The sequence below is a fragment of the Atta colombica genome, unplaced genomic scaffold, assembly GCF_001594045.1.
Source record: "Atta colombica isolate Treedump-2 unplaced genomic scaffold, Acol1.0 scaffold22, whole genome shotgun sequence".
NCBI classification, from domain to species: Eukaryota; Metazoa; Arthropoda; class Insecta; order Hymenoptera; family Formicidae; genus Atta; species Atta colombica.
In genome coordinates, this window is record NW_017259316.1 from 283,844 (window position 1) to 303,500 (window position 19,657).

A 19,657-nucleotide genomic window follows, 5' to 3' on the forward strand; every position below is an offset into this window, starting at 1 on the left:
TCTATATTGCTATTGTATCTATAGAAGAAAGTAGGGAAATTGATATATTTAAGAGAAATTTTTTTCTATGATTTTTGAAATTGAAGTCAATATACAAATTATAAATATTTTTTTATTGATATGCAACAATTTTATATTTGATAATGTTGTATTTAGTAAAAAGTAAAAAAAGCAAAAGCGAAAAAATTTTTAGTTCGTCGGGTAATTGCGCGCAGAGCAAAAATCGTAAGAAATTAATATAAAACTAACAAAATAAATATTTCATGAAAAAATATTTTATGGAACGTTGGTAAGAAAATGAAAAAATATATTATTATATCAATGTTAATACAAAATATAAACTTAATATAAACTTTGAAAAAATAGTACAAAATTTGGAAAAATTATTTAAAAAAAAATCGCATGTGTTATTCTCAGCGTTATCAGCTCCATTTTTTTCATGGACTTATTTAGAACATTGAAACCACCTCAGGCTAAAAGTAACATAATGTCAATGCAACTGCTAAGGACTATCTAGTCTAAATGAATATCTGTCTAAATGACATTAAAATGACTTTATTTTGATTAAAGTAAATAACAGTCAAATTTTATAACAAAAAATCATCATTTTGATGTTAAAGTGCATTATTTTTACTTTCTTTCGACTTGGTGTATTTCTTAGGCTATTTATATTAGATGTAATAAAAAGAAATCCATTATTTTTCTATTCAATTTCATGCAAAAATGGATTTCTTTTTACTACACCTAATATATATGTAACACCATGGCTGCATTCGGGGAGACGCTATTAGTGCTATTTGTCATTCTATCTTCATCGTCCATTAGATGTGAGACAAGGATATTACACAAATGGCGCTGATAGCGCGCTTTTTGAATGCACTCCTTACATTATATTTAGATTGTGAAATATGAAATTACAATATTAATATTATGTTACTTTTAGTTTGTCAACTAGAATTTAGTTTGTCAACTAGGGCAGAATTCCATATCTTCCGAATTCTTTGTATATAGTATACTTTTCATTGGGAGGAAACTTTGAATTGTCAATGCAATTTTCCCGTCGCGAACTGATTTGATAAGAAAAACGATTTCAAAGAATTTTTGATTTATTTCAATGAATAATAGTTCAAAAAAAGACGCACATAATAAAGTACTTTTGTAAAGTATGCACGATTAAATAAACAAAATAAAAATACAGATTTACCATCTTATTTTCTGGATAAAATATATAATTTCACCTTTTCTCACTTTTGCTTTAATTTTCAGATTCACTTATGGTTATATTTGAAAAGAATTACGTCTAGCTTATTTTAGTTTAGTACTTTAGTTTAGCACTTTTGCTATAAATTTCGCTGCGGAAGCGGCTCTATTTTTGGAAAAGTGCTAAACTAAAATATGTACAATTACAATTACTTGCTATGCACAATTACTTCACTTTCTTCATTTATAAAAGAATGTAATGTTTTTTACATAATTGCAAGCAATATAATTACGTTCAAAATATGTTTAATTTAATAAACGTTGAAAATCATGTAATGCCCAGGAAAATTAAATTTTTTTTTGCATTTTAGACACAAAATTGCTAAAAAGATTTGTTCGCAGGAAGTTGTTCGAAAAGACAACATATTAAAAGTCCTAATTGTCAGCGGACTTGTAAAACTTTCCAGCTTCAAAAAAATAATAAAAAATACGTTTTTCAAAAATATCTCAAAAAATATCATTTTATCGAAATAAAGATCATTATCAAAAAAAAAAGTTGATAAAATTAAGAACAATTTGTTTTTTTTTTTAAAGTCTTATGATCAATACTTTCTGTGATAAAATTTTTTTAAGTGTGTTGTATTTTTGGTCATTTTGACAATCCGAACTTTTTTTGTAAACATCTCAGATTTGATTACTTTTGAGTAATACAAATAACTCTTATGAAGATTGAAGATTATTAAATTTATAAAACGATTTTTTTATTCATTCTCGTACCAATAGTTTTCGGGATATATGTCGATGAGAGTTTTACTTGCGTAATTAGTATATTAGTACTTGCGTAATTAGTAGAAAAGAATACTTCGTTTTTGTTTATTTGTACAACAGTTTATTTGTATAGTCTAGCCACGTATTTTGATGATATAAATAAGTAAATTATAAATTCTAATTATATAAAAAACCTTAATATTAATACAATTATTAATAATATTATTTTTTTTAAAGATAAGAATCTAATAGTTATTGTCACGCAAAAAAATATTTTGCTGCTCCAACTATAATTATCGCTGTTTTTTGTATTTGATAGAAAGTTATGTATCATACGCGTAGAATTTATATCGCAATTTTGAACAATATATGGAAGAAAATTTAGGTCTCATAATCACAAAAATATGAATCACTGCTAAATATGAATAACTGTCATTTGATTGAACATTACAGAGAGACTTTCTTAATAAATTTGACAAATATTTCACTATTTTGAATTAGTTTTAGTCTTTTTGAATTTTTACATTGTATTTGACCCTAAAAACCTTAATCCTCGGTATATACACAATAGAATAATAAAATAAATTCTGAGTTATACATTTTTTAAGAGAAAGTTATATATTTTTTCAGATCCTTTTTTATTGCAAAATATCTTTTGTGCTACTAACTTGTGCTAATATCTTTGTGATTTTTTTCGACTTTCTTGTCTAAAAATTCTTATTTTTCACTCTTTAAACAATTAATTAAAAAAAAAATTAATTAAAGTCGATGCATTACAATCCGAGATGCAAGTAAAAGAAAATGTCAAGTTAGAAATTCGTTGTATGCATAGAGAAATTTTTGGGATTGTGTACTCAGAGTTAATAATCACATTTTTATGATTAAGATATGAGCTAGTAGACTCATTTTTCAGTTTCGAATTTTTACAGACAAAATTAAGAGACTTATCGAAAAAATAAATTCTACACCAGTTACTACATGTATTTGACTACCTAATAATATTTTATAATCATTTTTAATAATAAGGGGATAATATAAAAATAATTAATTTTTCTAATGCATTCCTGATTCAACTAGCCCCGGAATTGGGATAATTTGATTAAGATTATTAAAATGAAGATTAATGTATTTTAAGCTACATTTTTGGCTATATATTATTGTAATAAAACTTTTATAAAAATATATTTTAAACACAAACATTCGCTTCGCAGGGAAGAACAATGCTTCTTTTTGCAAAATTTGTTCGTGCAAAAATATGTCGAATGAGCCTAGTTTTCGAGATTGGATATGAGGGAATTAAACTTATAACATTTATCACTAAGATAAAGCTCTTTAAAGAAATAAAATTTTGAATAAGTATTATAAAAGTCGTCACTAAATAAGTCATACAATTCCATGCTGTGATTAGTCCATCATCCCCCCATCCGTTCATTTTTTAAAAACATTAACAATATACGATAACAAAGACACATAAACAAAAAAAATCTGTGGGGCTTTGTTAAATAAGAACTACATTTACTATCTAAATAGAAATCAAATATCTCAGACAATCATATACGATTATAAAACAAAAACTTTAAGAATAAAAACATTTACTTAGGTACGATTTTTTAAAATTGTAATACTTCTATCATAGATGTGTTCGCAACGAGATGTTACAGCAGACTAAGCGGCAGTCGCTGTTGCGTGCTCAGACACGTTTACGCGTGTTTCGCGTGTTTTACTTTTAATGTAACCTCGATTATTCTACTTATAGTTATTTCCCCTACTTATGTATATTAACATCATTTAATAATTATGTTTTTCAGAAGTTTCAATATAAATTATCTTGAATAATCACATAGGTATTACATTTAAACTCATACATTTTTTAAAACTCAGACAGGAGAGAGTGGGCATGAAAGAGCCGTTTTCTTTTAAAATATGAAAAAAGATATTTAATCTGTTAAATAAATATAATCATTTTCTTTTTTACTTAAGTGTACTCATTTATCTAAGATCTATTTAACAGAAAAATAATATTTAGGCATTAACAGAGATTTAATCACCATTTTTCATAAAAAAGAAATTCAACTTTTGCAAAACAATGTGGTTTTGAAAAAGCCATTACCTATTTTGAAAGATCCAAGTACTAAATTATATAAGTTTTAATACAAATAAAGTCAAAATGTCATCCTTTAACAAATACTTTTTTAGAAAATTAATAAATGTGTAAAAAATAGAAAATATAATATTTCTAATTGAAAACATTTATTGAAAAAAAATGAAAATTTTCTTTATTGCCATATGGAATATGAGCCCAGTCAGAGTTCAATTTGAAGTCTTCATTACTTACAAAATAATCTATTAAACATAGATGATTGAAAAGAGTGAAATATTAAAATTGAATCGATAAAATGCTTCAATATAACTTAATCAAGTAGCAACATAACTTACGAATCGAAATGTTGTTTCATAAAACAGAAATACATGAAAATCTATTTCCTTATATAAATATGCATAGGATGTGTGAAGTTGGCACTTTTCGAAATTCATAATTTTTTAAATTGTGCTATGTTATGCTATGTTTGTGCTAATTTGTGCTGCAAACCGCAGCTCAATAACATGAAGTGTTTTCCAAAAAAAAAATTTGCTATATTAATATTTCGAAAAAATTTCAAACACGTGTAACTTGTCATTAAGAAATTAGGAAAAGTTGTACTGTCGTAGTATAATTCGTAGCACAACTAAAAAATTCCAAAAATGCCGACTTTTTTATTTACTCCATCGTTTTTTTTTTTAAATTTTACCGAGTCTTAAGCTAATCTCTATTTTTTATGCGTGTGCTTCGTAGATTTTGAATAGCATAATTCTCAGAATCAGCACAGCTCTCAGAATTCGATTATCTTACACCGTTTGCAAGCAGTGTTGTAATCATACGACAATTATCGTACATGTACAGTAATTTCATTGAAGATATGATATACGACTTCATTATCAATAAATATGATATGTAAATATCTAAATACGATAATTTTGTATTTCTGATTTGTTACTTCTCTCTTAATTTTTTATTTTATGTACATATTACCAACAGAGTAGGCAGTATGTAGTTAAATTGAAACTAGACTGTGATTGTATAATTCTCATAGAATTGAATACATATCACTATCGAATGTCAATAGTAACTTATCACAGGCTAGGTATGTACAGTCAACTTCAATGATTCGCACAATTGCGTATTGTGCGACATTGGTCAACCTTATATTTCTAAAATCTAATCTAGGTTTTTAAGTTTCGGCACTGCAGCAGCGTTAGCGACATTGTTGAGAATTGATCGAGAAAGTTTTGATCTATTTCAGAGGCTGATTTTAGCCTCACTTCAACGTTAAGTAATAAATAAAATTGTTGTTTCTGACTGTTTTAATTACGGATTAAAATCTTACATATTCCGTATTTAAATTTTGTTTGCGCGCGCACGTTGAATAAAAATGTATGTATGTACAATAATTCTGGGTTAGGTACGATAATTTTACGGCCCTGGTACGATCGGCCACTGCTTCTAGGTTATCAACACTGTTCATAAAATTACACGAGTTTGAAGTTTTTCGTTCCTAAATATGAATATGGCTAGCAAATTGTATTTTTTTTTGGAAAACACTTCATGTTATTGAGCTGCGATTTATGGCACAAACGTGGCACAGCACAATACAATTAAAAAAATTACAAAATTTGAAAAGTGCAGAGTCAACTTCACACACGTTAGGGATGCTCTTTGAAGAAGATGATCGCATCTGAAGACAATCTTGTACAGAAGACTGACAGGATCATATATTGACGCCACGCGATGATGTATTGACATTGAGCGAAAATGGATTGATCATTAGTACCATTGACGAGATAAGACCTTCGGCCTTGGACAAATTTTCATGACTATCAATGGGGCTCGGGGGGCTCGGAAATAATTGATGAACGATGATATTACCGACAATCAATAAAAATTTATTAACATAAATAATTCGATACTACATTATTCAATTTGTGATTTTTTATTATATAAAAACTATATAAATAATATGCATACTTTTAATAATATCTTATATATTGTCGAAAAATTACAATTTTTCCTCTACAGAGATGACATTGTCATCTCTATTGATAATCAAACTTGAATGATATAGTATCATTAAAATCACAAGTTTATAAAAATCGAATATTATTAAATTTTACACATATGTACATGTCTACAAAACTAATAAATTATGAAATTAATACCATATTACTAGTTTATTAGTAATTAATAAACTCTTAATCACTTAACTTTTAACAAGCACCTGAATTTCCATAACGCGTAGAAGCACAGAAAGATTGCTGAAACATTGCAATTTATGCAATTTATTGCATGATGATTGCGAAACGTGTTGACTTATTGTTGTAAAATTCCAACAGTGTTAAGATGTCCGCTTTTTATTATATTGCAACAAAATATTCCAGCAATATTGCAATGCAATTTAGATAAATTTTTTACACTTTAAAATAAAAACTATTTTTATACATATATTTCACTAACTTCAATTTTTCTAAAAATCGCATTTCTAATGATATGCTTTCTAAAAGCAATTTTTTATGATAAAACTATAAAATATTCCAATAAATATAGTATTAATTCTGAAGGATAAATTTATTCGTAAGAATAAAACATATATGTATGTGTGCCCCGAATAAAATATGCAAATATCCACATTAATATAATAATATAGTCGCTTGGTAAATTAATTATGGATTAAGTTAATTGCAGTGATTCTTTTTAATTCGAAATCATTTCGAGTCAATTGAAATCGATTAAAAAATTTATCAATAAAAGTCAGGCGCTGGTTTATTCTTGCGTTCACATCAGGCATAAATACATCATCGATCACATAATTAATATTTCAATAAATTGTTTTCAGCAGCTTAATTGCTTATCTTCTTATCCGATAATAATGCATTAATTGTATCCAAACTTGATATTATGCAATTTTTTGATTTCATATTTAAAATAAATATAAAACTTGTTAATTAATGAAATGGCCATCAAATAATAGATCAATAAATTTTTTATTTAAATGAATATATAAAATGAATTATATTAATTATTGGGTTGTCCGGAAAGTTCGTGCTGACTTTTGATAGGTGGCGTAAGGACAGATCTGAATATATCAGAACGATTGAAAACAAATGACATGCGTACATATCGTAAAAGACGGTACTTCAGGCATATTTGGAAAAAAATTTGGTTGCGATACGTTAATTTTTGTCAGTTTTATACGCCTTTGAATATGAAAGAAAACAAAGTGCATTTTAAACATTAAATGCTTTTCTTTTTGCTGGAAAGGCAAAAATGCCAAGTGACAAACAAGATGTGCGCTGTTTATGGCGAAGATGCTGTAGCTGAAAGAAGTGCGGAAGTGATTTGCTAGGTTTAAAGCTGGTGATTTCAACCTTGAAGAGTGCAAGAATGCCCGGGTAGGTTCTCCACCACAGATAAAGATCAGATTAAAACACTGATCGAGAATAACTCACGCTATACGTAAATTAGCAGAAATGTTGAATATGTCAAAATCCACGAGCATTTTGTGAAGCTTGGCTACATAAACCGTTTTGATGTATGAGTTCTCCACGATTTAACGGAGAAAAATCTGATGGATCGCATTTCCACTCCCATTTGCGATTCGTTCTATAAACGCAACGAGGAGACAATATTTTTGAAGCAAATAGGAGGATGAAAAATGGATCATTTACAATAATATTGAGCGAAAAAGATCTTGAGGAAAATGGAATGAGCCACCCCAAAAATCGGTCTTCATTCAAAGAAGATCATGCTCTGTGTCTGATGGGATTGGAAAGGGATCCTATATTATGAGCTTTTATCAAACAACGAGACGATAAATTCAGGGAAGTATTATTCCTAATTAGACGAATTGAAGACAGCAATTGAACAAAAACGTCTAGAAATAGCGAATCGGAAGGGCGTCGTGTTGCATCAAGACAATGCGCGGCCTTATGTATCTTTGATAACTTGACAAAAGGAGCTCGGTTGGGATGTTCTATCCCATCCACCATATTCACCAGACTTCGCGCCCTCTGATTTCCACCTATTTCGATCATTACAAAATTCCCTTAATGGAAAAAGCTTCAACTCTTTGGTCGAGGTAAAAAAATTACTTAGAAAAGTTTTTCGCTGAAAAACCTGAGAGATTCTGGAAGGACGGAATTTTCAAGTTGCCTGAAAGATGGAGAAAGGTTGTAGAACAGAATGGCTCCTATATAATTTAATAAATATATACTAAAATTTAAATCTTTCAATTTTCCTTCAAAATCCTTCAAAATCAAAATGAATTTTCTAAACAACCTAATATAATATCATAAAAATGTTTGCTGTTAAAAGACTGTACTACATAAATATTGTAAAAATTTATATTTTTATATTATTATTATTATAACAATTAAAGAATTACAGTTTTGCAATGTTGAATATTACAAGCATATTAACATTTTGCAGGTATATTGTTAATTTAATTTTTATAATATCTCTGTAATGTTACATTGCAATCTGCAATATTTCAACATTGCAGCAATATTGCTTCAATCTTCTGTACTGTATGGGAAGCGCCGAGAGTCTTTAATAGTCTCTTGTCAGTACGATATATTTCAATAAAGTACTATGCTGTACTAAAATTGCCGGAATTGTATTAAAATAGTAGAAAGTCATTTGTACTGAAAAGAACACTCTGGATGTATAATGAAGAAGCTAGACAAAGCAATAATTAAATTGGTTTTTTAGATCTTAATACCAGCTTTTTCATAACATTATGTGTAAAAAATCTAATCACAGAATATCTGATAAATCAAAATAAATAAAGAATTTGTAATTACATTCTTAGTCACATTAATCTATAGTATATTCGATAAAAAAAAATACTTTTTCTAAGCTAATCGCAAGTAAATGAAATAAACTTGGAAATTTAACTTAAGAAACATACTTTTTGTAACGATAATTTTACATCTCTCATTACGACAACATCGTTTTGACAATGGCTGTTAAAATTTATGGCCGACGTAGTTTTAAATTGACGTCTGTTATGAACAGTAGCACATTTCATTTTATATCACGAATAATAATAATACGTTTGAGCGTTTTGTGACGAAAAATTATAATATGTTTCTTTTTACACCACGAAAACTAATGTGTTCCAACTAGGGCTAATAATTTGAATCGGATAATAAGTTACCCGAGTTATTCGTATTACCCGGACGCATTATCCGGTTACCCATATTAATCCGAGTACCCATGTCAGTTATATTACCCGATAACAGATGTTATCCGTACAGATTTTTGTTTTTTGTCAATAAAATGCTGTTTTCATGCATTAATGTCAAATCTTTACTTTCTATGATCACACATTCCTGAAGCAATCAAAATTTAGACTAATTTAGAGTCATTAATTAATTAATGTTTTGTCGAAAAGATTGGGTATAGAAGTATACTGTTCCAATGGAAGATAAGACAAAACTTGTAAAATATGTGGCGACACTTTATCGTACAATGGATCAGCATTGAACAAATATAAACACAAATTATCTTCGACTCTTGAAGACGATAGGTGAATCCAGGCAAAAAAGTTTTATTTGTTCGACTAATACGGATATTCAGGTATTACTCACATGTTTCGGATAATGTGAGTAATGAGTGAATACGCTTATACCTATCATTAGCATTAATTCCAACGTTAATGGCCTTTAGCCATGAAAAGTAATCTGTTTCACTTTATACAGCGAAAAGTAATATAGTTGTGGACTATCCTTCGAGAATTTCGATGACTGTCAAAGATTAGAAGTAGAAATACTCATGCCAGTAATTTTAGTTTTGATTTCAAATAGTAAAATGAATACTTTATTATTATTATTACTTTTTAGTTGTATAATTTTATTTTTAGTCCACGTTTTTACAATGTCTAGTTAATATACATTCGGAAAATACAAAAAATTAAAATTTGTGAGTCCGTAAGATTATAAAGATAGAATTCAATGAACAAACGGAACTATAAGCTAATATATGAATGGAAAGAACAAACGAATCAAATGCCTTAGCAAACGAATTAGCGGTTAATCGCCTTTCAACGCTTAGTTTTCGTGGAATGTTAGTGGAATGTTAGTTTAAAAGAAACATGCTACTCTTCGTAGTAAAACGTTTAAACATATTAGTTTTCGCGGTATGAAGTGAAATATGTTACTTTTCGCAACTAAATGTGACTAAAAATGCTGAAATATTAGTTTTCATAGCGAGGACTGAAACGTGATAATATTCGTCAATTAAATTGAAACGTGTTTCTTTTCGCGAAATCATGTAATATATTGTAATATATTGTTTTTCGTAAGACAAAGAGAACGTGCTACTCTTTGTAGCAGGGGTCGATATATTGTTTATTAAATGAAAATATTTTTTAATTTTTGGCGATATTCAATTAATTGAAATACGAAATAGCTGTTTCAAAACATGTCTCTTTTGTGTCCATTCTTTTCTACTCAATGGTGGATTTATATTATATTTTTGCACCCTAAGTCCTATACTTTCGATGCCTTTTTAAGATACTTAATGTCTCTTTCAAATAAATAAACAAGAATAACTTTTAAGTACTGTTAAAAGGCGCCACTTTTTTACGCTAAAGCACTATTTCAAGCTGCTACATTGGCGGAAGTGCGCCATATCTGTCAAGCTGCACAAATATAAAATTAACTTTAGGACCACTTCAACTAACTTCACCTAACTTTAATCGATGGTTAGTTAGAATTGGCCAATTACAGCTGAATGACAAAATTGATCAATTCCAATGGATTAATCATCGATTGAAGTTAATTGAAATTGGTCAAAGTGACCCTTAATTTTGATTCCTAGAAAAATAGTGTCTCTATATCGATATCTCTAAAAGGATAGCATCCTTAGGTCCCTAGAAGGATAGCGCGAGCTTCGTGAACTTCTGTTTAAATCCGCTACTGCAAATAGTAATATTATTTTTGACTCTAATAGCTTGATTGTAATACGGAAAATTATTTTATAATTCGAGACATGTAAATAAATTATTTTTGTGTTGTACATATACGAATGCCCTGATGAAAATGCAAAGCTTGTCGAATCGTCAAAGAAATGTGAACAAAGAATTTTAACGCTTCTTAAACACTTCATTGACTTTCCATTGACTCTTAGTGGTTTTGAATATTCATACACGCTTCACGAACTTTCCTCAAATGCTCCGTAAAGTGTGTCCAAAATACATCTGTCGCAGTTCTCACATGTTTAAAATTTTCTTTTTCATTAATGTTTTTCATACGTTCCTCAACACTACGCAAAGAATTCATGGAGCGTACTGATACACTTCCTAAACACTTCATTCATTAATACTTCGTCTATTTCCTAATGTTTGGCAAAAAATACACAGAGCATTTAAATTCGCTTTGAATACGCTTCCAGGATATAGAGATAAAAAAATTTAAAACAGAGCGTCATTAAGCTGTACAGCAAACGTAAACAAAGCGTTGCTGAGTAGTGGCGATACTGCCACCAAAGGGACTTAGCGAGAACTAACTTCTCGAATTTAAAAAACTGCACAGACTAGGATAAAAGACGTAGCATTGAAAGATTTTTCAGTTGTGTTCTAATAAAATAATTTGTTGAAGTGAGCCCTTAGAGCTCCAAGAAGAAAGCATAGCACTTTGTTTTTAGACATTTACCGAATAAATGAAATATATTTTAAAATATCATTTGCTTACCAAGGACCTCAATTACATTTTATTCACGTTCGTCTCGACGATGCTTCGTGTTTACGTTCTATAGATTGCCTAATCACACTCCGTTTATATTCAACGAACATTCTGCTCGTACTTGCTGAAGAACTTATCTATATTTTTATTTATGTTTCTTTAGTTGATGTTTCTTTTATGTTCCATATTCCAATTTTCGCTTCTTACGGGTTTCATTTGCGTTTCTGTTACTCCCTTACACTTCCTTTACACTCCAATTAACGCTTTATTAATATTCGCGTTTTATTTTCATAAGGATGTTCTTCAATGAATTGCATATTCATTATGCCTATCACAATAGAAGTTTTTTAAAAAGCATAGAATATTATCAGTTTGCGTCTTGCTTTTATTAATGAATTTTCTCCGATTTGCAATGACTTTAACTATGGCATTTGTATTTCTTTCTTTCTTTCTTCATTTTATTTTCTTATTCTTTTATTTATATTATTATATTATTATATTATCTACAATTATATTTTCTACAAGCATTGTTAGTCAAATATTACATCACTGTGTAAGATCAATAAAGATGGGAAGATTTTTGATTTAATAAGTATTTGCAGCGAGAATAATTATCAAGAATCTTATCTAGTCATAGCAATTAAAACACTACTAAGAAACAAAAATATAAGCGAGAAACTTAAGAAGGAAAATGATTTATAGCAACACATGCGTTGAAATGGTGATTATTCGTATATACGTTTCGAGATTGTAGAGATAAATTTAAATTAATCTCCACTGAAGTCAGTTATAAAAATCAATCCGATTAGAAGTAAGGAATAATTGTTGAAGCAAATAAGAGAGAATTAATGAAACTTTGTTTAACAATTGAGTAACTTCTTCTCTAATCTAAAGAAAAGAACATTCTCAAAGATCATAACCCTGGCCTAAGACCTGAAAGTCCTTGTTGACATTTTCCAGCATCGGTATCGTAATCTTCGTACATAACTTTGTATCTATTTTTTACTATATAATTGTAATCTTACATATGTAACGCGCTTATTATCCATCTCATTAGCATATCTATTATGCGGGTCTATATTATATAATCTATATTATATAATCTATATTATATATTGAGATTAGATTGCTGTTATACTTTCGTGTTTATCAACGTGAACATGAGCAAGATTTTTCTTATACTTAATCGCATCAAAAAATAACAGATAATTATGCTATTATTATGTTATTATACTAACCAAATTGCTCAATATTTATAGAATAGAATAAATTTATACAAGAATGAATTTAACTCGTTGAAATAACACATTAATTAGATGAAATAATACTTATATTGTGTGTAGCACAATAATAATATTATATAATTACGAAAGAAAAATTAAAAAAGGAACAGCTCAAGATTTAAAAAGTAAGTAACAAATCTTTTACTTAATTTGAGAATTATTCATCTCCACAAGTACTAAAACCTTTCCTCAACGTCTTGTATATAAAAATATAATACAAAAAAATATTATATAAATATTATCAATCCTTAAACAACTGACAAAGAGACGTAATGCTGATTATATTATACATATCTAAAGCATTAAGCAAAAAGTCGATAGTTTTTTCTTTATTTAAAAAAAAGAATATGTTGTGTCACTAAAGAACAGGAGAATCCGCTCAAGCGGACATCATTTTTTATTTATTTAATATAAGGCTTTGTCGCCTCAGGCTGAAATTATTCAGTGTTACAAGTAAAGTTTCTTTTAAGATATATTATTAGTTATGCATATGCAAAAAAAAATGACAGGAGAATTACTGCAGCAGCAATAATAGTATTTCGAAAGTCAGTGATCCTGCCTTAGAATCACAATAAACGTAAATGGTTGTATAATCACGTCCTCATCCTTGGATATCGCGAAAAGGACCGCATTCCCATCGCGGAGATGTCGCGAGATTGCAATGCTTAGGATATTCCCGTAATTCCGGCGGATGTATGCAAGCCGCGTGTACGGTCACGTGCATGTGCATATGTCGTGTGTCAATCTTGGCTACGGCCCTGACTGAGTTAAGAGGAGGCATTCTATCGTAAATTCACCATCGCCTTCGATGTTGTTCGAGTGGGGTAGTAGCGGAGAAAGTGCTCATACTTTATATATATCCGCTCGACGGGGCCATCGTACGCATTTTCGACATCGCTGGTAGGCTAATTGCGAACACGCATAATCTCGTGACATAGCTAAAAAACATAAAGTACACTGCAACCACGCAGGATTATCGACAGGATGATGCTGATCGGACTTGTATTGTTCGCTATGTGGACCAGGGCTGCAATGTCGGAGCTGCGTAAGTTCTCTTCGTCTTTTTTTTTGTTGCATAATTATTGTACAATGAGCAATAGTGAGACAGTTAGTCACGGTTGCTTATAAATAAAAAACGTCTATTAAAGTAAATTTAACTATAAATGATACAGTTGCCTGTATTATAAATGATACGTAGTCTCTATAACTAGAAGACTGATAAAATACAGAAAAAACTTAAGCAATAAAAAAGGAAGTAAAATAAAGCAGATATAAATGTCCTTTAATAAGCACAAAATAATACTATTATAAATATAAAATATATTATTGCATACATTAAAAGAAGTTTACTTAAAAAAGTTACTTAAAAAAAATAACAAAATTATTATTTGTAATAATAATGTATGAACAAAAAATTAAAAATATTTTTTTTGTCCAATAACTTCTTAATGATATCCTGCAGTTTTTTTTATTTATTATCAACTAAAAATAAAATAAGATTAATTATAAAATGAAAATTGACTCAAATTCTGAATATTATTGATTATTTATAATCTTTTTTATGCTGTTATTGGTCAGGATTCTAGTTTGAAACGATTTGCAAGTTATTTGATATATAGAGCATATTTTAAATTAATGTAAGAAGATGACTCTATATGAAAAAGTAAATTAAAAAGATTTTTTTTATGTATATATTTTTGCTAAACTTGTATTAAAAGATTTATTAAATATAAATGTATATAAAATTAAATTTAAATTTTATTTTTTTCGTAGATAGATATTTCTGTTCGTGTATGAATATTTGTATGAATATTTGTTTTATATCAAATCTGCTATTGTACATGTGAATTTTCGAAAGATCAAAGATCAAAAATCAAAGATTTCTTGTACGAAAAACTTATTGGCTATGATTATTTTATTTTTCCACATAAAGTTACTTCTTTTTCTCTCTTAGTTTCATCGTTTATTGACATCTTGTACGTGGAAGATAAATGTTTTTATTCTAAAAAATTGATTATTTAATTCAAGACTTTATAAAAGTAAAACTTTATAAAAGTTTTTGCAAAGGAAGATTTTACGATTCATGCAAACAAATAAGATTTAAATATTGCAATCTATCAATTGCGTTATAAAAAATGTTTATTCAGAAATGATTAAACAAGCAAGGTCTACAATTATATCTGAATATTAGTTAAAAAAAACTTAAAACTAGATCTTATATTTTTTTATCATAAATTATAGATTATTAGATAATATACGTCAGCGTTTTAATAAAATAAACTTATTCCGATTAACAGAACAGATAAGATGTAGAATAATTTAATAAATATGTATTTTTTGATTCTATTTGTATAGCAGTGATATTAAATGAGTAATTCAGATAAAATGTTTAAATAATTTAGATGCTATTAAAGCTAAGAGAAGGACAATGCACTTGTCTTATAAAGTAGGACTTTTGAGAAGTTTTATGCGAGAAATGCTGATGCATTTTGTATACAATTTATTGTAAAAAGATTTTTTTTTCATAATTTCCGCAGTAATGTATCTACAACTTACTTCATAAAAATGTGCATCATTAAGCAATGAATAGAAAACCCGGAAGTACAAACGTTGAAGAAAAATCGGATGAGTATATTTACTATGTGAAACGATACTGTCGTTACTTTTATGTACTGCATACGCGACAATGTAATCTGCAATTTAATTTCGCACTTTTACTCCATGTAATGGCTTTCTTGTTGCCGCTTAAACTCCACCGTGTAAAACAGTATAATTACGAAATGCGTTCTTGTTTTTAAGTGAAACGCAACGTTGTTATTTTATATTTTTTTCTAGAGTTTAAAAATTGCTACCATTTAAATGTTTAAAAATAGGTATTTCAAGAATACGAATATGTTTATCGTTTCACAATCCACAAATTCCTTCGCAATTAATACATTTCCAATTCGCAATTTGTATAATTTTAAAAGAAGAAATAAAATTTTAATATTTTACTAAACATATTGATAATTAACAAAGCACAGCAATAATTAACTCTTGGTAAGTACATATAAGAATAAGAAACGAAAGTTTTTTTGTTGAAAGAATTCATCTTATTATAAAACACAATATATTAAATATTTAATTAAGAATTAATAAAGATTTATATTTAGAAATATATTAGAAATATATAATAAAATATTTCTTTCAAAAAAAACTTTATATTTAACTGTCTCTATTATTATTCGATCGTCGATCTCATTTTAATAGTTTACAATAAAAAATCAAATTGAAGAATTCTTTTTTTAGAAGTTAATTTTTATATTTTTCTTCGTATTTTTTTTATTGGTCATTTGTAGATTCATTTTTAATTCACATTTACATTTTCATCGATGTTTTACGTGAACATACATGAATTCATCACATATTAAATGCTAATAAAAAAGAGCAAAAAAGAATACTCATTCGCCCGTCGGCTTCGTAATTTCACTTTCTACCGTGCACTTTCGATTTTAGGCCTGGCCGAGCGGCCGGAAAAAAGCCGCTCTCTTAGTCATCGTCGAGTTCTTACGATTATCGCGTTCGCTCAACCGACGACGTCGCAACAGGGTGCAACGTTTATGTTCGCTTATTTAGAGGTGTTTAACGACTATCTTTTATATGGCATCTTGAACAAGTACAATGTAAAAATTTATAGCTCGTTTAATTCTGTTAACTTTGTTATTAAATTGTTGCGTACAATTAATTTCATGAAATAAAAAAAGAAGATTTTTAAAATAATTTCTGAGAAAAGAAAAATGTGCGAAAATTGAAAATTTATAAAGAAACATTTAGAAATAAGAAACATATTTTCGATTTTATATCTCAAATGTTATAAGTGGTAATAAATTGTGATCAATGTTATAAATTGTAAATATTATAATTGTATAACATCTTTTTTATATTGAATTAGGGAAAATCTTTTTACAAGTTGGTAAAACTATATTTCCTCATCAATACCTTCGTTAAAAATGATCAAAATTTAAAAAAAGGATTTTTAAATTTGAAATCTTTACTTTCGAATGGTTACTATATTTTTTGAATTTATGTGTTTTATAATTTTTACATATAGACAACTACAAGTTGCAAAAAATGAAAAATTTTCTTTGTAGGTCTGTAATGTGCTAAAAAAAATTTGAGTAAATTTTCGATTATCTATATCGTAAAAGCTTGAAATTTTTCCTACAAAATCATTTTAAAAAAATGTTCCTACGCTTGCTTGTTCCTGAGTTACTTGTGGATGTGTAAGTAAAAAAGAGCATTTTGATTTTATAGCTCGTAACTCCGTTAAAAATCATAGTATATCGCAATTAAAAATATAGATTTTTAAAGGTGAAACATTGCTCTATCAAGTGATGTAATTGCTAATTTTTTTAAAATAAAATATATAAAGTTGCTGAAAAAATCTTTTTATCAACTTGTAAAGGGACTTTTTTTCTAATCCAATATTGTACGTGTAATGTAATATCTTTAACAATCTTTTATTATCTACGAAAAAAATTGAATATAAAGTTTATCTGAAATAAGTTTTAAACAGATTTAAATATATAAATAAGATTTGATTTACAAATATGCATACGTAAGTATTTAATTCAGATAATTTTTCAAAAGATTTATATGATTAATTGTATACTTTTTATATATTTTTTATATTAATTTTTTATATTAATTTGATTGTTCTTAGATTTTACAAATTGAAATAAGACATATAAAATTGATAGATCTTGTTTTCCTTTATTAATTTAATGATTTATTGTCATAAATTCTTAATACTAACAAATAAACTTTATTAATATTAACATGCAATCGATATTTTCAGCTTCTGGAGTAACGTCATGCCCAAGAACGAACAACTTGTCGGAATATGATAAATGTGTTTTAAAGCAATTACAAGCACTTACGCCATATCTCGCCAAGGGAGTACCCTCTTTGAAACTACCAGCATTAGATCCCTTGTTTCTACCATCTTTAACTATAGATAGAAATCTAGAATCCTTGAAAATCAGAGCTAACATGAGCCAGATTCGCGTTTACGGCGGCACGAATTATGTCGTGCAGGAACTCAAAGCGAATCCCAATGATTTAACGATTTCTATAAAGGCTCGAATGCCTCATATGTATGTAAACGGCGATTATGATGTTCAGGGCAGGCTGTTGTTGCTGCCTCTAAGCGGCGTTGGTAATTTTAAAGGAAATTTCAGTAAGTTTTGCAACAAATAAAATTTGAAATGATTTATGATGATAATCTATGATATATGTATAAATGTTTCAATATACAGGATGTTTTATTGAAACTTTTTCACATCACAAAATATCTCGAAAAATGTAAAAGTTATGCAATTTGCAGTACTCCTTCATTTTGAAAAACAACTATGTTTGTCTTTATTAAAGTAATTGAGTCATCTCATTCTGTGCATAAACGTATTAAGGCATGTTTACAAAAAATAAATATATTTATGAAATATTTTATATCAAAATGTGTAAGAATAAAATATAAAATATCTCATAAATTATTGATTTTTTGATATTTTTACTTTAATACTTTTATATGCAAAATAATTAGAAAAAACGTAAAAGAAATAATATAATTCCATTTTTAAAAATCATAATCTTTATATGATCATGAAGAACTGATTTTTTCAAAAGCGGTTTTATTTCTATCAGACTATACAACTTTTGCCTGAAATATTTTTTTGAGATATTTAATTTGAATATTAAAGTAAGGCAATTATGATATTATAAGTATACATATATAGTTTATTGCATTTCATATTTAGTTATTTTAAATAAAGTTTCAATTAGAAGTGCGAATCAAGCATTTGCAAAATTGAATCGAATCGAATCTGAAAACTTTACGCCGAATTAAATCGAATCAAATCCTTTTAAGAAAATGAATCGAATTTTTACACACTGATAGCTAAAAAAACCTTAAAAGCTGAAAAAATTAATTTTGAATATACAAGTATATCAAAAAGTTGATAATATAATATAAATATATTAAAAATGATATTTTTTGATAATACTTGTACGTAGAAAATGATTAATTTAAGTTTATTTAAAAAGATCTGGATCATCATTGAAAATACTCATTATTTTTTAAATTAGCTTTTATTAGTCTGTTTCTAGTACATAAAGTATCACGTTATAATAAAATAATTATTGATAAATTAGAGACTTAAATCTTCATATATAAGTAAATATATAAATAAATATCATATATAAGTAAACAGATAATAAGAGAAAAGTGTTTTGTACATATCACCATCTAATCATCGATTTTGTTGATATATGACTAACAAAAACTATCTTATTCTTTCATTTAAAAACTGTGTTGTTCTAATCAAAATTTGATCGTAAATTTTAGTTAAGACAATAAAATTTTTTAATAAAAAAGTGAGAAAGTTTTTGTTAGTTACATATCAATGGAATGAATGATTACATACAAAACATTTCTTTCAGTGTCGAAACTTAATTTAAAGTTAATTATTGTGCTAAATTTGTAGCTTTATTCAGTTTTATTGGTTTAAACAAAATAAATAGCATTTTCTTTACGATGTAAGTCAATAAGTACGCATTTGTATGAAGATTGATATGCGCTGATACAAGATTGA

The 19,657-nt window shown here is 27.7% G+C and overlaps 1 protein-coding gene across 1 annotated transcript in view; it reads left to right on the forward strand.

Moving 5' to 3' along the window:
- The first annotated feature begins 13,923 nt into the window (after positions 1–13,923).
- LOC108687884 (circadian clock-controlled protein-like) overlaps positions 13,924–19,657 on the forward strand; it is a 6,953-nt gene continuing 1,219 nt past the window's right edge. Inside the window, exons 1-2 of the mRNA XM_018193904.1 lie at positions 13,924–14,073; positions 17,866–18,246. Of these exons, the coding sequence (XP_018049393.1) occupies positions 14,013–14,073; positions 17,866–18,246 (442 nt within the window). The 5' untranslated portion in view covers positions 13,924–14,012. The remainder of the gene's footprint in view (positions 14,074–17,865; positions 18,247–19,657) is intronic.